This window comes from Cervus elaphus, chromosome 5 (assembly GCF_910594005.1).
Source record: "Cervus elaphus chromosome 5, mCerEla1.1, whole genome shotgun sequence".
Lineage (NCBI taxonomy): Eukaryota > Metazoa > Chordata > Mammalia > Artiodactyla > Cervidae > Cervus > Cervus elaphus.
Window position 1 is genome coordinate 83096825 of NC_057819.1, and position 19136 is coordinate 83115960.

Here is a 19136-nt window from a genome sequence, read left to right on the forward strand (position 1 = left end):
CGTGCGGCAACTAGAGAGAAAGCTCATGCAAAGCAATGAAGACCAGTGCAGTCAATAATAAATAAATAGACAAATAAAAATTTGGAAAAGTACGAACAAAACAGTGAACCAAGGACTAACTTATTTAAACTTTTAAAATGCTATACATTAAGATAAATTAGAAGTATAACCTTCTGAAATATAATTAAGAACAAATTTCATCTAGGATATTCTTTTTAAAAAATATTTCTTTATTCATTTGGCTGCACCAGGTCTTAGTCGCAAGGCATAGATTCGTCAATCTTTGTTGCGGTATCCAGGATCTTTAATTTCAGCATCTGGGATTTACTTCCCTGACCAGGGATCAAACTCAGGCCCCCTGCATTGAGAGTGCAGAATCCTTGCCTCTGGACCACCAGGGAAGTCTGGGATATTCTTAATTGATGACTCTTTGTTTATGTTTGACTAACAAAGTTTTTTGTTTGTTTTAAAACTTTTACTTTGCTCCAAGGAAGAAGAAAAGTCTTCAAATTAGCAGTTTTGTCTTTTAGTCCCTCCCCATGTAATATCTTTCATTATTAAAATATACAAAATTCTGGGACTTCCCTGGAGGTTCAGTGGTTAAAACTGCACATCCACGGCAGGGGGCACAGGTTCAGTCCCACATGCCATGCAGCATGGCCAAGACAAACAAACAAAACAAAGTTCTACCCACTGCTCTAAGGGCCCACTAGTGAAGAGCAGGAAGAGGAAAACAGCTACACTTGAAGCCAGGTAAGGTAATTCAGAAAGAGATTTTATAAATAAAATTTAAAGTGGTTTTATGTGAGCAATCGTGTTCTTCAATCCCTACAGATAATGTCCTTGCATTCATTCCTAACATCTCAGGCATCTTTCTTTCCTCTGTTATCTATTCTCCTAGCCATCTTTTTTTTTTTTCCCCATTTATTTTCACTAGTTGGAGGCCAACCACTCCACAACATTGTAGTGACTTTCGTCACTCACCGACACGAATCAGCCATGGATTTACATGTATTCCCCATCCCGATCCCTCTGGGTCTTCCCAATGCACCAGGCCCTAGCACTTGTCTCATGCATAAAAATATGGAACGCTTCACGAATTTGCGTGTCATCCTTGTGCAGGGGCCATGCTAATCTTCTCTGTATCGTTCCAATTTTAGTATATGTGCTGCCGAAGCGAGCACTCCTAGCCATCTTTTAAGGATATTTGCTTAACAGCTTAATTTTTTTCTGAAATTCAATGTATTTACAACACACATTGTATAATTACTGTTCTTGTTCTACTTTTAAGATACAGAACACCAATAGAAATCATACTAGGTTATAAAAGAAATTAAGTAAGACCTATATCAGAAGGGTATCAGAAGAATGTTCATGTATCAGAAGATTCAATACTGTTAAGACAGCGAGAAAGCAAATAAAATTAAAGGACTTTTGTATTAATACAAAGACAAAACTTAATTTAAAAATAGGCAAAAGATTTTAACATATATTCACTAAAGATATACCAACTTCGAAAAAAAAAAAAGATATACCAACTTCGAATAAGCACATGAAAAGATGTTCAACATCATTAGCCATTAAGGAAATGTAAATTAGGACTATAACGAGATACCACTATACACTTACTAGAATGGCTAAAATGAAGGCTGACAATATTACTAAATGTTGGTGAGGGTTCAGAGAAACTAGAACCCTAAGACAGAGCTTTGAAAAAGATTTTAGCAGTTTCTTGTAAGATCATACTTTTATGATGCTGTCCAACAGAAACAAAAACATTATGTCCATAAAAGACTTGTATTATAATGTTTAGAACAACTTTATTCATAATAGGCAAAATCTGGAAATAACATCACGGGCATAACCTGGTGAACAGATAATTTCTGATATTCTAAACAACAGAACACTACTCATCAATAAAAATGGTGCAACTACTAATACATACGCACAATATGAGTGAATCTTAAAAGCATTATGCTAAGTGCAAAAAGCCAGACACAAAAGACTTGAAGCTTTGTGTATATAATTTCATTTTTATGAACTTCTAGGAAAGGCAAAACTGGAGATTGGTGGTTGCCAGAGAGTTTGGGAGGAGGTTTACTGCAAACGGTTATAAGAGTAATTTTTATGGTATATCATAACTGCGGTGGTGGTTACATGACTATAAACGTGTCAAAACTCATCAAACTGTACAACTAGAGCTGTTGAGTTTTACTCTATTTTAGTAAATTCTATCTCAAACTGATTACAAAAAAAGAAGTGATGGATTCACATTTTATTATATCTCACAATTACAAAAAGAACCTTAAAACATGCATTCTAAAGTTTTAAACTCAAGCATTTACTAAACAATACACAAAATTAACACCAATTAAGATCTGAGGCAGGTTACCGGAGGACATATACAATGGGGATTGTTTTTATCACTTACTAATTCATCTTCAAACTCAATAAAACCTGAGACTAGGCAGAACCTATCCAAATCTATAACAGAAAGAATCAAATAACAAAGTACTACATGTTTAGACAAGGCATAATGATGTTAGCTATAAAATGTATTCTCTCGATGTGGTTCATAATGCATTACAGTGAATTTTTAATTATTTGAAAACTTATTTTTTCAAATTATTTACTTTCTAAAACATATACTCTTGGTAATAAAGTTATATAGTTTTCAGCAACACAGGTTGCAGTAAATTACTCACAGACACTGAAGAAAGATGTAAGGCAAGAATCAAAATTCTGGTGTATGTTCTGCTTTCAGATGCTTTGACAATACTATTGCACTGCTAGCTGTAAAGTACAGTAGTGCAATAAAGTCAGAGCATTCGTTAGCAGTAATAGGTAGGAAGGACATAAAAGCATCTTGCATCAGTTGAAGCTTCAGTGTGAGAAGAATACAAAGAAGGGTTGCCACTTTGGACAGAAGACATCCAAAACCTAAGAACATTTATATCAATGTTAAAAAAAAAAAAGACTAAGATTTAAACATCAAAGTGGTATTTTTTTTACGACTAACCTATGATTAATACTCAAACTGAAACATGCACAGATATAGAAAGGGATTTTGTAAATAAGTCATAAGCTGTATAAGTTATTAACATGGGTGTTGTTAATACCTTAGAACTGGTATTAACAGAACAGCTTATAATTACCACTAAGGCAAAGTTGTGAAAATATTTCTGCTCTGCTGAGAGGTGTTGGTTAGTGCCCGCATAGCAATTGACTGATGAACTGCCACACAAAACAATAAGATTACCAAAGAAAACAAATGAAAAGTAAAATAAGTTTCCCAATTTCCATAAACCCAACCTATCTCTGTGGAATCTAAACTACAATACAAAAAGCATTTACCTATCTCAAGAGTTTATAGACTTTCAGGAAATCAATATGTCATAAACAGGATACTATTAGCACTACTTAACTGAATGCTATGAAAGGGGATTTTAAAATTTCAGTTAACCCCTAAAACATCTTAAATATAAGATTTCCTTCAAGCTGAGAAAAATCAAAGAGAAAATAATAATGGGAGGAGAAGACTCTTGAGATTTAAGAATCAGATTTCCTTGGATTCAAGCCAATTAACATCCTAACCTTTTAAATGGTAAGAAATCATTCTGAAGTCAGATGTCCACCCAGAAATAGGATAATATCATAGTATTATACTACCTTTTGTGCATAATCACTACCTTATCACAAAAGGACACTAGACAAATAACACTAAAGCAAAAAGTGAAGTGAAGAAAAGAAAGTTAGAGAACAAAGATTACCCTACAATGAGCTTATTCCTCCATTAATAATGAGGAGTGATGCAAAAACACTTTCCATTATTTTTACCAACCTTCCCTTAAGTGATCCAGGTCAGCTACTTGGTTGGATTGAGCCTAAGAAATGAACATAAATTCAGGACAGCTGGAACATGAGTGTCTTGACCTCAAATCCTAGGTCACATATCTCAGATATTAGAGTATTTCAACTCTGCTAGCCAAGAGTCAGGCTTTTAAAACAGATATTTAGAAACAAATGTTTAATTTTCTGAATCAGGAGTTAAAACCCCTGAAAAAAAAAAAAAAAGATGAGGATATTTGTCTAAAAAATTAAGTACTTCTTTTTCAAAGTTAGATAATATGTATTCTATTTCATTTATTAAATAGTCAACATTGATTCCTCAACAAATCTATTATAAAACCAAAAATCAGAGGATTGCACAGGAAATCATTTACCTTTGGAATCTTAGAAAATAAACCATTCACAGATAAAACATTTTTTTCTAAAAGCACATGGCAAATCTAAAGATGAGCTATCCTATTTTATACTACCCAATCAATACAAAGCAATAATAATACAACTATAATAGTTCAAATACAATTTTTAAACAATTTTGCTTCCGTGATTATGGAAACAAAGAATTTGAACAGCAAAAAAGTTACGACTCAGTTAAAAGGAATTCAAGAAGACTTGCTTTCTTCTCTCTCTCTCAGAAAAAGAACTTTTAAAAACTACCTCATCATTCAATCATCTAAAAGTTTAAATTAAGAGACTGGTTACCTCAGTTTTCTAAAACCTATTTTTTTTTCCGAGATGTAAACATCATTGTTTTCCCCTTAAAATAAAATGTGTTCAATCTAAACCATGTCCTGTGAGACTATTGACTCTAATGCAAAGTCAGGAAAGACTTCATTGGTACCTCAAAATGAAAAGCCAACTTGAAGGGGGAAAAAACTGTTAAAAGTACAATTAGTATCACTTAGCACCTTACAATTAGGCAGAAATATCCATCTGGAGGTAGGAATTCATAATGGAGGGGAAAACTAGGATTTTTTTAAAAGACCGTTAACTTTTAACTAAAAGTTCATTTATTACAGATTTGGAAAGCTGTATTAAATTCTACCTTCTTTGCTGCCAGTTCTCGCCTTCCCAATTTCCACACACACCCCACAAAGAAAATCAAAATTGAAAACGTTAGAAGCAAATGAAAGCAAATGAAAGTCGGTTTTGTATAATATATTAATTAGAGGCACTTCAATTCATTAATACATAAGAAGAAAACGATAATAAGATCTATCAAGGTCTCGCATTTTCTGGAGGTGGGAATGGGGGTGAGGATCGTACAGTTTTTCTTCAAAGACCACTACACGTTGCGGATATTAAGGAGACCCAAGGTTGAGCTCGGGGAGGGTAGCACAGGTACAAACGATACTCTAGGAGTAACGCCAGGGAATGGCAGGGAGACGAGGAGCGGACTGTGATGGAGATTTTGGCTTTTTTACTTAACCTTGTTATTTTTAACAAACAAACAAACAAAAAAAAACCGAACAGGAGATCAATCAATGATGGGTGCGTCCTCCAAATTCCACATTTTAAAGGAAACCAGCCCAATCCGAACACTCGTAATGCAGTGGGGGGTGGGGGGGTAGACAGAACAAGGGAACTAAGGAAAAAGCGCGGGCGATCAAGCCACTAGTCAACGAATGGCAGGGAGAGAATAAAGAGGACAAGTGAGGGAAGGGTCCAAAAGAAAAAACTAGGACAAGCCCTCCAGTTTGGCGCCCTCGAACAAGCCTAGCAGCAGCGGGAGTCCTTTCCAATTATTCGCCCCCGCCCCCTACGTTCAATGAATGAAGCTAGGCAACTCCAGAGCACCGGTGTAATCCACATCCCAATCCCGCCCGCGTTCCTGCAAAGGAGCTCGTGGTTCACATTCCCAAGGCTCACACTTCTCCCCCACCGAAGGGCCAAACTGGTCTAGGAGCTTCCTCAGCCGCCAAGAAGTTGTGCACGCGACTAAAGCATCCTTTCTCAGACTTGTTCAGCCTGCTCCGGGCTGAACGTGGACGCTTCAGCCCTAAAGGGATTTCTCTCCGCCGCTCTCGGTGTATTTCCCACCCCACCCTCTATCCCCGCTTTCTCGGAGGGTGAACGACCTCTCCCCTTCTAGGGGCGTTTAGAGACCATTTCTGTCAGGTCTTTTCGGTGGAAATACACAGAACGCTGTCTGCATCAACCACAGCTCCTTGAGGGGCGCAAAGCTGAGGGCAAGGAACAAGGAATTCCAAAGGCCCCGCACCCTCAGCATCTCCCGCCATTTCCCTCACGAGTTTCCCGGATGTAACCCCTTCCCTCGCGGCAGTTAAAAAGAGACCAGGCGGCGGCGACTCCCTTTGGTGCAGGAGGAGGGAGCTCGAGCCTTAGTCCAGCCTCCTCCGCCCAGGGTTTCCGGCGACTACAAATCGCGTTCCAACTTGGAGGCCATCGGGGAAAAAATAAACGACCCAGTAGATCTCCTTCACTTCACACTCACCATCAGTTCCAGCTTATCGACCTCCGCCTCCATGTTGAATAGTTGACATTCCTCAGACCGCGGCGGCGCTTAAGCCGCAAACCGTACCAGCACTGAGGGTCCCTATTGGACAGCTGTCATTCAATGTCTCGTTCTCATTGGTCCCGCCGCTTCACCGGCGCCCGCCCATTGGAGGCTGGGAAACGCCCCTCCTCATGAAACACCTTTTCCTGTTGGGCAAGGACACAAAACGCCGCAGGAGGATTGGCTCCTGCACCTTTTTCTTTCCCATTGGCTGCGGCCGTATCTCGGCGTTTAATTTCACAGCGAGGGTTCTGCAGAGGGGAGCTTGCGATTGGTGCAGTCGGAAGAAGAGCCAACCAATTACGCAAAAGCTTCCACAAGCAGAAAAGGGGACGTGACACGCCTTTCCTCTCTGACTTCCCCTCCACTTCGCTCCCGCCTTCCCCTTATTCATACAAGAAGCGCCTCATTCCTGATTGGTCTGAGCTTCGTGCTGCTTCAGCCAATTACAAGCCAAACTGCTCCCGGCACTACATAGAGAGCGAATTGTGGAAAGACCAAGGCTACGATTGGTCCCTTCGCGATAAGGTTTTAATTTTGAATTTTCCTTTATGGCAAGGGAGAGGCCTCTGACGTGACTCCATCGTATCCCCGGACTCTTAAGACTAGTAAGTGCAGGGTTATCTTCCTACGTTACCTGGGCTCGCTCTCCTGCAGCTAGGTCTGTTGCTGCTGGCGTTCGTAACGGTTTGCAAAGGTGAGAACTTTGGCTGGACTCGGAGAGTAGATGAATCGGAAAAGAGGGTTAAGGCTGGGTAAGAAGTGCTCCACCTGGCTCGGCTCTAATCATAGTTATATTTAATTAACGCTCTGCAAAAATATGTTTTGGAGCGAAGTATCCGCCTTCCTTTTGCACATTCCTGTGCTTGTATTTGCTGCTCAGAATGTGGTTCGTGGACCAACTGCAAATGCATCACTTGGGTTCTTATTTAAAATGCAGATTATCTGGCTCCACCCAGACCTACTGAATCAGAATATACATTTTAACAAGACCCCCGATTCCTATGCACTTTGAGAAAGTACATTTTTTGACAGGGAGTACTACGGTGTTCCTCGATATAGTCTTAATATCGCCCTATGTTCTGTGAGAGTATCGGCTGTTTTATATGTGCCTAGTACTATGCTGGGCTAAGCTTTAGGGAGCGCATCCTCTTTAGAAAAACAAGACTGGAGCTAACAAATAGCAATGCTGCACAACATAAAATGTAAATTTAAATATAAGCAAGTATCAAAAATAGCCCTGTGGATTCTCAAGAGCAATCAATTGGACTGATAATGGAAAGTGATTGACTAAAAGTTGTTTGTGGGAGTGTAGACACATTTTTCCTTTAAAATGTGTTTTAGGAAGATATTAAAGAAACGCAACTGTCATTTTTAAACCGAACGAAGGGCTTCGGTGTCTGCAGCGCAGAAAGCCAAAGGGCTCCTGTGTCTGCAGCACAGAAATCCAAACTCTGACTGGGGGAGTTTGCCGCAAAGTAAGGGTTTTATTGTAAGGAGCCAAGCATGGAAATGAGACATAAGTCTCAGATTTCACTCCAACTTGGTCTCTGAGTTCTGGGTTTTTAAAGGGGAAGAAAAAAGGAGCTGAGATTAATCATCTTAATTGTCTGCAGTCTAGGGGTCTTTAATCCAGTGGTCTGTGGGCCCTGGGATCTGTATCAATACAATCTGTAAAAGTCATTTTACCCTGGAAGATAATTCAGAACTGCAGATGAACAGGGGTGTTTATCTAAAAGTTGTGCCTCGAGGAACCTGGCTTTCATTACTTATTGTTGGGCTAGACCAAAAGAGAAACAAGAAACAGAACGAAAAAACGGGCATTCGTTTTCATTATAAATTAGACATAGGACTTGATTTCAATTTCCGTTGCTGCCATGCTTTAAAAGTACCCCTAGACCAAAAGCATTTTTGGTATCACAGGGTGGAGTTTTAGTAGCAGTGCCTGCTCTTGTGGCAGAGAAGGCAATGGCACTCCAGTACTCTTGCCTGGAAAATACCCGAGACAGCGGAGCCTGATGGTCTGCCGTCTATGGGGTCGCACAGAGTCGGACCCGACTGAGACTTAGCAGCAGCAGCAGCTGCTCTTGTGGAAGAGTGTAATTCTCTCTCTACTACTGATTCCATCTTTGTACTGGAAATACTTTTGGACCCATCCTTTAACCATATGAAGGTGTGGTATGATTTGAAGAACTAAAAAACTCCTTCACCAAGAGACTTTTCAGAATTGTATTAAAGCATATTCTTAATCAAAATAGAGAACACTTGTTAGATAACACTTAGCAGGAATGATTTCTTCCATTAATTTATTGAATGAAACATTACTTAATGCCTGCTATACTTTAAATCCTGAGGAAAGAGATGAATAAAATTTATCCTACCCTTGAAATATCTCACAGTCCAGTAGGGTGACAAATGTGTAAGCAAAAACTACAATGCTATGTAATAAATGTCACAATAAAGGTGTGTAAAAAGGAATGCTATGGAGGCACAAAAGAGATGATGTAAACATCCAGTAAACATTCCATAAGGACAGGCTATGTTGGTCTTCCTCACAATTGTATCCCCTACCTACCACAGTACCTAGTGGATCATGAACAGTCATATATCATGCACCTAGGTACACCAACTGTTATTTTTCTGTATAGGGGGGTGTGTGTAATATATAAAAATTACATAAATTATATATAAATACATGGTTAGATGGGGCTTCCCAGGTGGCACTAATGATAAGGAACCTGCCTGCCAATGCAGGAGACATAAGAGAAGCAGGTTTGATCCCTGGGTCAGGAAGATCTGGAGGAGGGCATGGCAACCCACTCCAGTATTCTTGCCTGCAGAATCCCATGGACAGAGAAGCCTGGCAGGCTACAGTTCATAGGGTCGAAAAGAGTTGGACACAACTGAAGCGGCTTAACACACATGCACGTGGTTATAGATACATTGTATAGTATACATTAGACATTACACATATACCCCTATAAAGAGAAATAGCTAACCAATAACAATTGGTGAATCTCTGTGAGTGATACGAATGTTAATTATGCTATTCTTGTAAATTTTCTCAAGGTTTGAAATTTTCCAAATAAGAGTAGAGGAGGGCTTCCCAGATGGCTCAGTGGTAAAGAATCCAGCTGCCAATGCAGGAGACACGGGTTCAGTCTCTAATTGGGAAGAACCCACATGCCAAGGAGCAGCTGAGTCCGTGCGCCGCAGCTATTGAGCCTCCGCTCTCTAGCCCAGGAGCGGCAACTACTGAGCGCGCACGCTGCAACCACTGAAGCCCTAGAACCTGTGCTTTGCAGCAAGGGAAGCCACCGCAGCGAGCAGCCCTCACGCTCAACTCAGGAGTAGCCCCCGCTCTCTGTAACTAAAAGGCTATGCAGCAGCAAAGACCCAGGACAGGCAAGAAAAAAGAGTAGGGGAAAATAGACTATATCAAAAGACAAAAGCAAGGGAGAGCCCAGGGAAAAATAGTGATGTCAACTGAAGCCAAAAGACAGAAAGGGGAGTGATGGTAAGGAGAAGGGACAGGATGACTTAGAGAAATATTTCTGATTCGTGTATATGAATACTTTTTTAATATAGTCTATTCTGTAAGGCAATATTCTTATTTCCTCACGTTTTTTTTTTTATCATGTTGTGGTACAGGCTTTTTTCTTTTGAATTGGCCTTAAATTCTCTTCAAAGCAAAGTAACTAAAATGGAAGTGTATTTTTCAATTTAAAAAAATAAGAAAAATGCTTTGAGTCATCATGAAAGAATGAGTTTCTATCTAGTGTTAACAGTTGGAATCCCACCTAATCTATCGAAAAGAATTTGTAAGTCTCATTACTCTTTTGGAAAGGGGACAGTACATGTCTCATCTAGATAAAGATTGCTATATACTCTATTAATTGAACAGTTATCCTCTACAGAGTATCTAAAGCTTTTAATAAAGCTAAGGTTGCTTTATCCTTAGCTTGCTGAATCCTCTGTCCTAGTTGAGGTGAGAATTCATTATCTTTTAATTTTGGAAGAGCTATGATTATTTTTTAATATAATGTTAATCTAGAAAATATCTCAGACTGCATCTTTCTATCCTGACAGATAAGACATATTCTTTTAATTCTCTACTTGTGTCATTTACTATATTTAATTAGAAGGCTGTTAGATAGTAATAATGACCCAGGGCCCAGGACACACACATACAGAAGAGATAAGAGAAAATATTGTTTCATTCCTAGATTTTTTTCATTAAAAAATAATTTCCCAAATGATATACATTGGAATATGTAGAATTCTTTAGAAATCTGAATGCATAGGCACTGGAACAACCACCAGGAAATGGCTAGAAAGAGATGACCCACTTTCAGAAAGGTGGTATTTTTCCAGCTAATAGTATATGCCAAAGGTGAACTGGCCAATACTACTTCAAGGCTTATTAGAAATAAACACACAAACAAGAAATGGTAGTCCTCTGAGTCCTCTGTCTATAATCTTGGTTCCCATTTGCCCAAAGGCAACATTATCCACTTTTCTGATTATTTTATGGTGTTTACCTCCATGTTTCTAAGTAATATATTTATAATATTCTACTATTTCTTTTTTTCTCCCAAGGTTAAACTCTGTATAAATTTAGAGAACTACTAATTTCTACTTTCTTCTGTCTTCACAATACACCTGTGTCATAATTTTTGGCTGTCATTTGTGTCAAGAGTGTTCTGCCTATGTGTTCCTCTAAGAGTTTTATGGTGTCCTGTGTCATAATTTTTAATTAAATAAATACTCAATGTTGATACTATAAAATATTGTGTAACAGCTGCTCATTACATGTTAACTATGATTTCATTTATTTTCTTATACAACTTTTTCCTAGACATTGTTTACATGTTTATTTTTTTAAGCACTTCTCAGTAACCTGGACCGAACTTTACAGAAAAATAATAAACTCCACTCAGAATATTCAAATTTGCACTAGGTAATTTATCTATTTCCTTTTTTTTTTCCTGCTGAAGCCCTCTGTTACACTTGCTTATTTCACTGGCTAAGTAAAGGGTCAGTCAACTACTATTTTTATAGGTCTCATGAGCTAAGAATGGTTTTTGCAATTTGCAGTAGGTGGGAAAAAAATCAAAAGAAGAATAATACTTTGTGACTTATGAAAACTCTATGAAATTCAAATTTCAATAGTCATAAATAACATTTATTGGATGAAAACCACAGTCATTGTCTATGGCTGTTTTGATGCAGAGTTGAGTGGTTGTAGCAGAGACCAGATGGCTTGTAAAGCCTAAAACATTTATTATCTAGCCCTTCACAGGAAAGGTTCGCTGACCCCTGCCCTGGGCCCACTGCAAAACTGTCTTCCAAGGACTTATGGTCACCATTATCCTGGAAATTCCCCTTATTATCTCACTTCTGTTCTCACACTTGACTGAAATTTTGGCCAGGTATGGGATTGTAAACATTCTCCATCAGAATTGCAGGGTGGCTGTTCAATTCTGATGTCATTCTATTCTCAGTCCTCTGTATCCAGGCTGTGTTTTCTCTAGAAGCTTTTAGAATATCCTCTTTACTTTTGGTGTTCTAAATGATGGCGTACCTCAATGTGCATCTTTATTCAAATTATGCTGAATAATTTCAGTATAATTTCAATCTGGAAATTCAAGTCCTTCAGTTCTGGGGAATATTTTTGTATTGTTTATTGGATAAAATCGTCTCCATTTTTTTCTGTTCTCATCTAACACTTTAATCTTCAAACTGTTCTGTTACATTTTTTAAATTTCTACTATTTTCAATTTTAAAAGCTTCTTCTTATCCTTTTTCAAGAATGCAAGATCTCGATTTTTTTTTTTTTTTTGGCCTTGATCCTTTTTAAAATTTATTTTTAATTGATTGATGATTGCTTTACAGTACTGGTTAGATATCTGTCGTGTATCAACATGAATTAGCCATCGGCGTACATGTGTCCCTTCCCCTAGGTTGTTACGGAGCCCCGGTTTGAGTCCCTTGAGTCATACAACAAATCTCCTTCGGCTGTGTATCTTACATATGTTAGTATATATGCTTCCATGCTACTCTCCATTCATCTCACCCTCTCCCTCCTTTCCCCCATCCTTGTCCATATCCTTTTCTGAAGTTTTGTGTTTTTTGTTTTTTTTTTTAAGTTTTCTTCTACTTTCTACATTCTTTCCATTTCCCTCTGTTTATTTTGGTCTCTGTTCTTCATATTTAAGACTCTTCCTAAAATGATTGATGATCCCTGGCTGTTATATGTCAAAGGAAGACACCAAAAAAATAGTTGGTTGGCAGCTCAAAGTAGCGGAGGTGGATATTGTCAAGCTAAAGCCAGTTTCCCTGGAAAAGAATCTAGTCTCCTCCAGGAAGAAGGAGAAGTGTGGGGTTTTGAGGCCAGGAATTAAACTTGGGTGGCTTGTATTTGGGGAGTTGAGCTGAGGAAGGGAACAGGACCATCCCACATATTCTGAATAGTGACATAGACATTACTCTGCTATGCCTGGTGACCCAAATTCAGCAACTCTACCTTCTCCAGAGAATAGACCTATCCGTGAAGTGAAAACCAGGACACTGCCTGGCTGCATGGACTGGAGGGAAGAGGTCAAAGGCCTATTTAGTTGTTATGAAGACTTTTCATTCATCAATTAAGCCCTACCCCAAAACTTCAGAGGGACTTGGTGCTTTCAAGTCTGAAACTTCTCCGAGTTCTGGAATTTGTCTTGTTTCCTGTTGACTTCTCTACCGTCCAGTCAAATCTCAGCTTTCCTCTGTTCCGCCAAGTCAGTTACCACTGTTCCATTTTCCACGATTTAATTCACACATATCCTCTATTAGAGTATCTGTTCCTATTCTTTGTCCTGTGAGTTTATGCCTTTTTTATTCCTTTACTGTCTTTTTCATGATGTTTCAGAAGGGAGTGGAACAGTAATGTGCTAATAATTATTTATAAATATATATGCACAATTTTATTATAAATTTGCTGATATATACTGATGTAAACAATGATAAACAATTATTTTATCATAAACAATGATAAAATATATAATACTATAATACCTTTTCTTATAAATTTTGTATAGCCAATTGAGTCTCACAAAGTGCTATTAATGATTTTTTTAATTGATTTTTTTATGGACTTCATTTGTAACCAACCTATGGTTGCAGTCTATAAACAAGCTTAGTCCTGATATGAATCTTGGTTAATATTTTCATTTACTCTGTGAAGTAAGACAAATGTGAAACACAAAGATTTATGTTGGAACTTCATTTCAGTAAGCAATTTCTGATAAATAATCATTTTCAAATACTGGAGTAATACTCCTCAATTTTTCTGCTGTTCAAAATGTAATGACTACAGACAAGATATACTCTTAAGTTTAATCTGCCCTATTGACATTTTTTATCACCTTTTTTACTCGTTTATTTATTTATTTATTGGCCATGTTGCACAGCATGTTTCCTTCTTCGTTCCCTGACCAGGCGTCAAACCCATACCCCCTGCATTGGAAGCACAGAGTCTTAACCACTGGACTGCCAGGGAAGTCCTCATCACTTTCTTAACAGTGAACAAAATATTAAATCAAGCTATAATTTGTAGGGGTTTGTGTTTGTTTGTTTGTTTTTGACCCTGAAGCTTGAGGGATCTTAGTTCCCCTACCAGGTATTAAAGCCATGCTCCCTACAGTGGAAATGTGGAATCCTAACCACTGGGATGCCAGGGGATTCCCAAATTTGTAGTGTTTTATAATAGCCATGGTATAAATTCTCCTATCATGGCCAGTTTCTAAGTTTCCAATGTGAAGTCCTTGAATGTGGCATTGGGAGGAAATGAGCAGTAATATATCTAAAGCATTTTCACTATATAGATAAAATAAGTTAAAAAAACTTTAAGAGCATACATATTAGTAAAACCTTTATGAAATGCTGAGTTTTATATACTTATAAAATACCTTTTAAAATCTAAATTACATAATTATAAGTTTATATAATTGATATGGTAGATTTAACAACTGGCCCACAGGCTTCCTAAAAATGCAACAGTGAGTACCAATCCCAGCACATCATTGGAGCACAGGTTGAGGTAGAGAGTCAATCCACCGAGTCTAACCAGAATGTCCAGCTCCTTTTAAAGTCTGTTTTCATAACTGAGGGATTGGTGAATATAGGAAAAGGGGAAGCAGGAGGCCAGTTCTCTTTGTCAGTTTGATCCCTAACAAAAGACTTCAAGGCGAGAAAGGGAACAGGAATAGAGGAGGGAGGGCTTGAAGGAGGGCTGAAAAATAGCACGGGGCGGTTACTATGGAAATCTCAGATTCAGAGGAATCCCAGTCAGTGAACTCTGCCTCGGATAGAGGTTTCTTCATAAAATAGTCTTGGCCATGAATTTGATGAGGTTTAACTTCTTTTCTAGCAACCATAAGTTTTTTGTTGTTTCCTGAGGCTTTCCTAAGTATCTTCATCCAGAGTATTTTTGCTTTACGTTTTTTTTTTAATCAATCTTTTAGACATCCCTTGTGTTTAATAATCCCTGTTTAGCCTTCCTTCATTACTTCAGTGGAAAGGAAAAGTGATATAATAAATGTGGAATCAGCTATCTTGAGGTATGTCTCCCACGCCTTTAAGAACAATTAAGAAAAATATTGTTAGTCTGAGGCCTGGCAATTAGTTAAATAAGATGCTGTCAAGTATCTTTATTCCTATAATGGTTGTTGATACACACTCTGTCACCCATTGCCATGAAGGGTAGCCTCCGTAAGTCCAACGTTCTTGAAACTAAAGCCTTTCTTAGTCTTGAATACCCACAGTGGGGCTGGGGGAGGTTCTTCAGTCCTTGGAATCTGAGAGTTTAGCAAGCCTAGCGCTGCATACCAAGTATTGGAGGGTTACAGGGTGAACAAATGTGGAATGAATGTGTATTTTAAAGACCAATTGTTCCTATTCAAATGTAAGTTTGAAGAGAAGGAGGCCCAGCCCTCGAGACCATTTTTAGTTCTGCTGCTTGAATAAGGACATCTTTGTTCCTCAGGTAGCAACAACTAAAACCAGCGAAGCCCTTCTTCACATCAAGCCAGTTCTGACTTAATTTTCTTCAGAAAAGGATTTGAATTAAAATCTGAATATACTAGTTAATGTTTATTTTTTTAATTTAATTACTTTGCAGCACAGTTGTTTTACAATGTTGTCTTACTGTCTGCTACAGCAAAGTGAATCAGCTATCCATACATAGATCCCCTCTTTTTGGATTTCCTTCCCGTTTAGGTGACCACAGAGCCTTGAGTAGAGTTCCTTTAGAGTAACTCAAGTTCTCACTAGTTATCGGTTTTACGCATAGTAATGTATATATGTCAATCCCGATCTCTCAGTTCATCTCCCACCCCTCTTTCACCCCTCGATATCAATATGCTGTGCTGAGAAGTCACCTAAGTTGTATCTAACTCTATGACCCTATGGACTGCAGCCTGCCAGGCTCCTCTGTCCATGGGATTCTCCAGGCAAGAATACTGGAGTGGGGTGCCATGCCCTCCTCCAGGGGATCTTCTGACTCAGGGATCGAATCTGTGTCTCCTGCATGGCAGGCAGATTCTTTACCACTGAGCCACCAGGGATAACACTCACCGATATCAATATAGTGAGTATTTAAAAGTGTTTTAAAATAAATGTTTTGAAACACCCATATCTTAGATTTGGGGTAGTTGTTATTATCTTGTATATCACCTATTCTACTGCATCACAGTGTATTAGGACGAACATGGTCTTTGGAGACTTACAGATTTGAACTTAATGCTTTAGTGCATTCCATTGGATAAATCATTTCATCTTTCTAAGCCTCGATTTATGCTGATCTAAATGGTAACGAAAATTCTCTTACTCAGGGAAAATACCTTGCACAACAATGAAGATTCACTGAAAAAGTGTATGTGAAGTGCCTAAAAGTACATGGGCATCCAATAAAAAGGTTAGTTTTGTTTTTCTTTCACTACCAACTCCGCCAAGTTCAATGGATGCTCAGTAAATGTTACCAGCAAAGAAATCTACTTCCTTTTAAAAACTGACACTACCCAACTATTGCCGTCTCATCTTCTCTGTTATTGTTACCAAACCCAAATTCAGATCCGCTTACCCAACTCAGAGCGCAGCTCATCAACTGACCCTGCATTGTGGTGAAGGAAACTAACAGTGTTCGTTGCAGAATACCAAACAAGGAGAAAGGGCAGCTAATGCTCAAAAGATCTGAACTCCTCACTGGCTTTCAGGCGGGGAATTTTTTTTTTTTTTTTTGGGGGGGGGTCTTACTGCACACGGCATGTGGGAATTCCCTGACCAGGGTACAAAACTGCACACCCTGCAATGCAAAGTCTTTAACTACTGAACCTCCAGGGAAACACAGGCAAAGATTTGTAAAGGCAGCATTAGGGCAGAGGGTCATAGGGTGCCTGCTCAGCTGGTGGACTTTCTTCTGTTTGCTTGGTGGTAAAGGTAACAAGGTGATGTTTAGGGAATCTTAATCATTAACATTTATGGTCCTAACCAGTCTGGGGTCTAAGTGCTTGTGGTCAGCATATAGTCACCATCTTTCACCTGGGTTGGTGGGGTGCAGGGGTGTCCTTAGTCTCTGCAAGACAACACAAAGATATGTATCGGTTGTTATATATATCCCATGAGGAAGAATTAGTTTTGTGACTGTTTTATCTCTCAACTATTGTCTTAGCTCTTATTACTATTTTTGCTTGACTGCTTTTCCTTTGATTCTGCATTCCCTCACTTCTCTAATTAGTAGCTGTTTGAGTCTGCTCTTTGGAACTTGAGGGACATCTGGGAGACTGAAGCCTTTTTTCTACAAATAAGACAAAGGAGACAAAAAAGGCCTTTTGCATTGGGAAGACCCTGCAAGGTCCTGCTTGATTTCATTATGAAGAAAGAGAAATTTACTTGACTGAACAAAGAATAGCAAAACAAAACCAGAACAAAATTAGAGTAACATAATGCCAAAGCCAAGGTATTTTTAGAGATAGTTTAAATCTGAGTTTAACTTTTCCCCCAGTTCAGGGTGGTCTCAGGTGGCTGTGGGATTGCCACAGTCTATGATGACCTGAAGTGGGACCTCAGTTCCCTGACCAAGGACTGAACCTGGGTCGCAGTGTTCACCCTGGCACTTGTCTGCTTTGAAGAAAGATTTCAGCAAAGAGGTGAAAAGCAGTGAGACAAGTAACGTGCTTATTAGGAGAGCAGATACATGCAGAGAAAGCACAGGCAGGCTCAGAGAGAGAGAAAGCTGCGCACTTTCCAGGTGGATTAAATTACTTATCCAGGGTTAGTTCTTCCTGATGTCCTCTGGCCAATCATCTTGCTTTGACTTTGAGTCGCTATTTAGTCTGGCTCAGGGCCCTCCCTTCATTGGAAAAGACCCTGATGCTGGGAAAGATTGAGGACAGGAGGAGAAGGGGGAGACAGAGGATGAGATGGTTGGATGGATGACTGACTCAATGGACATGAGTTTGAGTAAACTGCAGGAGATAGTGAAGGACAGGGATCCCCCGGCATGCTGTAGTCCATGGGGTCGCAGAGTTGGAATCAGCTTAGCGACTGAACAACAACACCAGGGCCCTCCCTCGTATGTGTGTGCATCATTTAGCCAAAATGGATTCCGGTGCAAGAGCCTCTGAGAAGTTACACATTTGGACTGAGTGCTTTACTGCATTACAGAACATAATATGGTCTGGCTCCCATTCCCCTGAGGATCTTTTCTGCACATGCATAGCTTAGGCGCCTCCTTGACCTCAAGAATGAGAAATATGTGGTCTCTTTATCTTTTATCTAAACAGGACTCAACTCATCCTTGCTCCTGCCATTATCTTTATTTTGAAACATCTGTCAGGACTTCCCTGGTGATCCAGTAGTTGAGAATCTGTCTTCTAATGCAAGGCGCACAGGTTCAGTCCCTGGTTGGGGAACTTAGATCTCACATGCTGCAGGGCAACTAAGCCTGCTTGTTGCAACTAGAGAAGCCCCCGTGTGCCACAACAAACACCCAGTGCAGCCAAAAAGAAAAGAAAAGTAATATCTGTCTACAGGGGGCAGAATCCAGCTGCTCAGCTCAGGGTCCCTGTATCTCCTGCTTCAGGCGGACTTCTGGGTTGCTGGCGGTGACCTGTTTGCTAACCAAGATGGTGGTTACAAGGATGTGTTCATTCTGTGATAACGCATTGACCTGTACAGTCAAAAATTGTATTTTTTTCTGTGTAGTATTCTTCAATAAAAAAATGTAAACATTTTCTCTACAGAAACCATGCCCAAATTCAAGCAGCGAAGAAGAAAGCTAAAAGCCAAAGCGAAAAGATTATTCAAAAGAAAAGAAGCCTCTCACTTTCGGTCTAACCTAGTTACACCTCCTCCTCCACCACCCTCACCAGAAAGGTAAGGCATAATGTGGAACAGAGAAAATGTTAAAAATCTGATCAGTTTGGGAACAAGTCACCAGACGTATCAATGAAAAATACAGAACGCCACTTAATTTGAATTTCAGATAACCAATGAATGATTTTTTGTGTGTTGTCCATGCAACATTTGAAATACACTAAAAAAAAATATTTTTTAGTACTTATTCATCCTTTATCTGAAATTAAATTTTAGCTGAGCATCCTGATTTTCACGTGGCAACCATAGTTTAAGAGTTCAAACAAGGGACTACCCCAGTGGCCCAGTGGCTAGGACTCCAGGGGCCCAGGTTCAATTCCTGTTCTGGGAACTAGATCCCACATGTGGCAACTAAGAG

At 39.1% G+C, this 19136-nt stretch overlaps 2 protein-coding genes and 1 non-coding gene across 6 annotated transcripts in view; 1 reads left to right on the forward strand and 2 right to left on the reverse strand.

The window, feature by feature from the left end:
• SKA2 (spindle and kinetochore associated complex subunit 2) overlaps positions 1-6443 on the reverse strand; it is a 33574-nt gene extending 27131 nt beyond the window's left edge. Inside the window, exon 1 of the mRNA XM_043902828.1 lies at positions 6302-6443. Within this exon, the coding sequence (XP_043758763.1) occupies positions 6302-6334 (33 nt within the window). The 5' untranslated portion in view covers positions 6335-6443. The remainder of the gene's footprint in view (positions 1-6301) is intronic.
• LOC122695718 lies at positions 1078-1184 on the reverse strand. The gene has a single exon (XR_006341476.1). It is a non-coding gene; the product is annotated as a U6 spliceosomal RNA (small nuclear RNA).
• A 374-nt stretch (positions 6444-6817) lies between the features above and the next one.
• Positions 6818-19136, forward strand: part of PRR11 (proline rich 11) — a 29098-nt gene continuing 16779 nt past the window's right edge. The window contains exons 1-3 of one of the 4 annotated variants that reach the window (XM_043902823.1): positions 6819-7061; positions 16237-16319; positions 18646-18778. In XM_043902823.1, coding sequence (XP_043758758.1) covers positions 18651-18778 — 128 coding nt within the window. In that variant the 5' untranslated portion in view covers positions 6819-7061; positions 16237-16319; positions 18646-18650. Of the gene's footprint in view, positions 7062-16236; positions 16320-18645; positions 18779-19136 lie in introns of all 4 variants that reach the window. The other 3 variants (XM_043902824.1, XM_043902826.1, XM_043902825.1) reach the window with 3 other exon arrangements.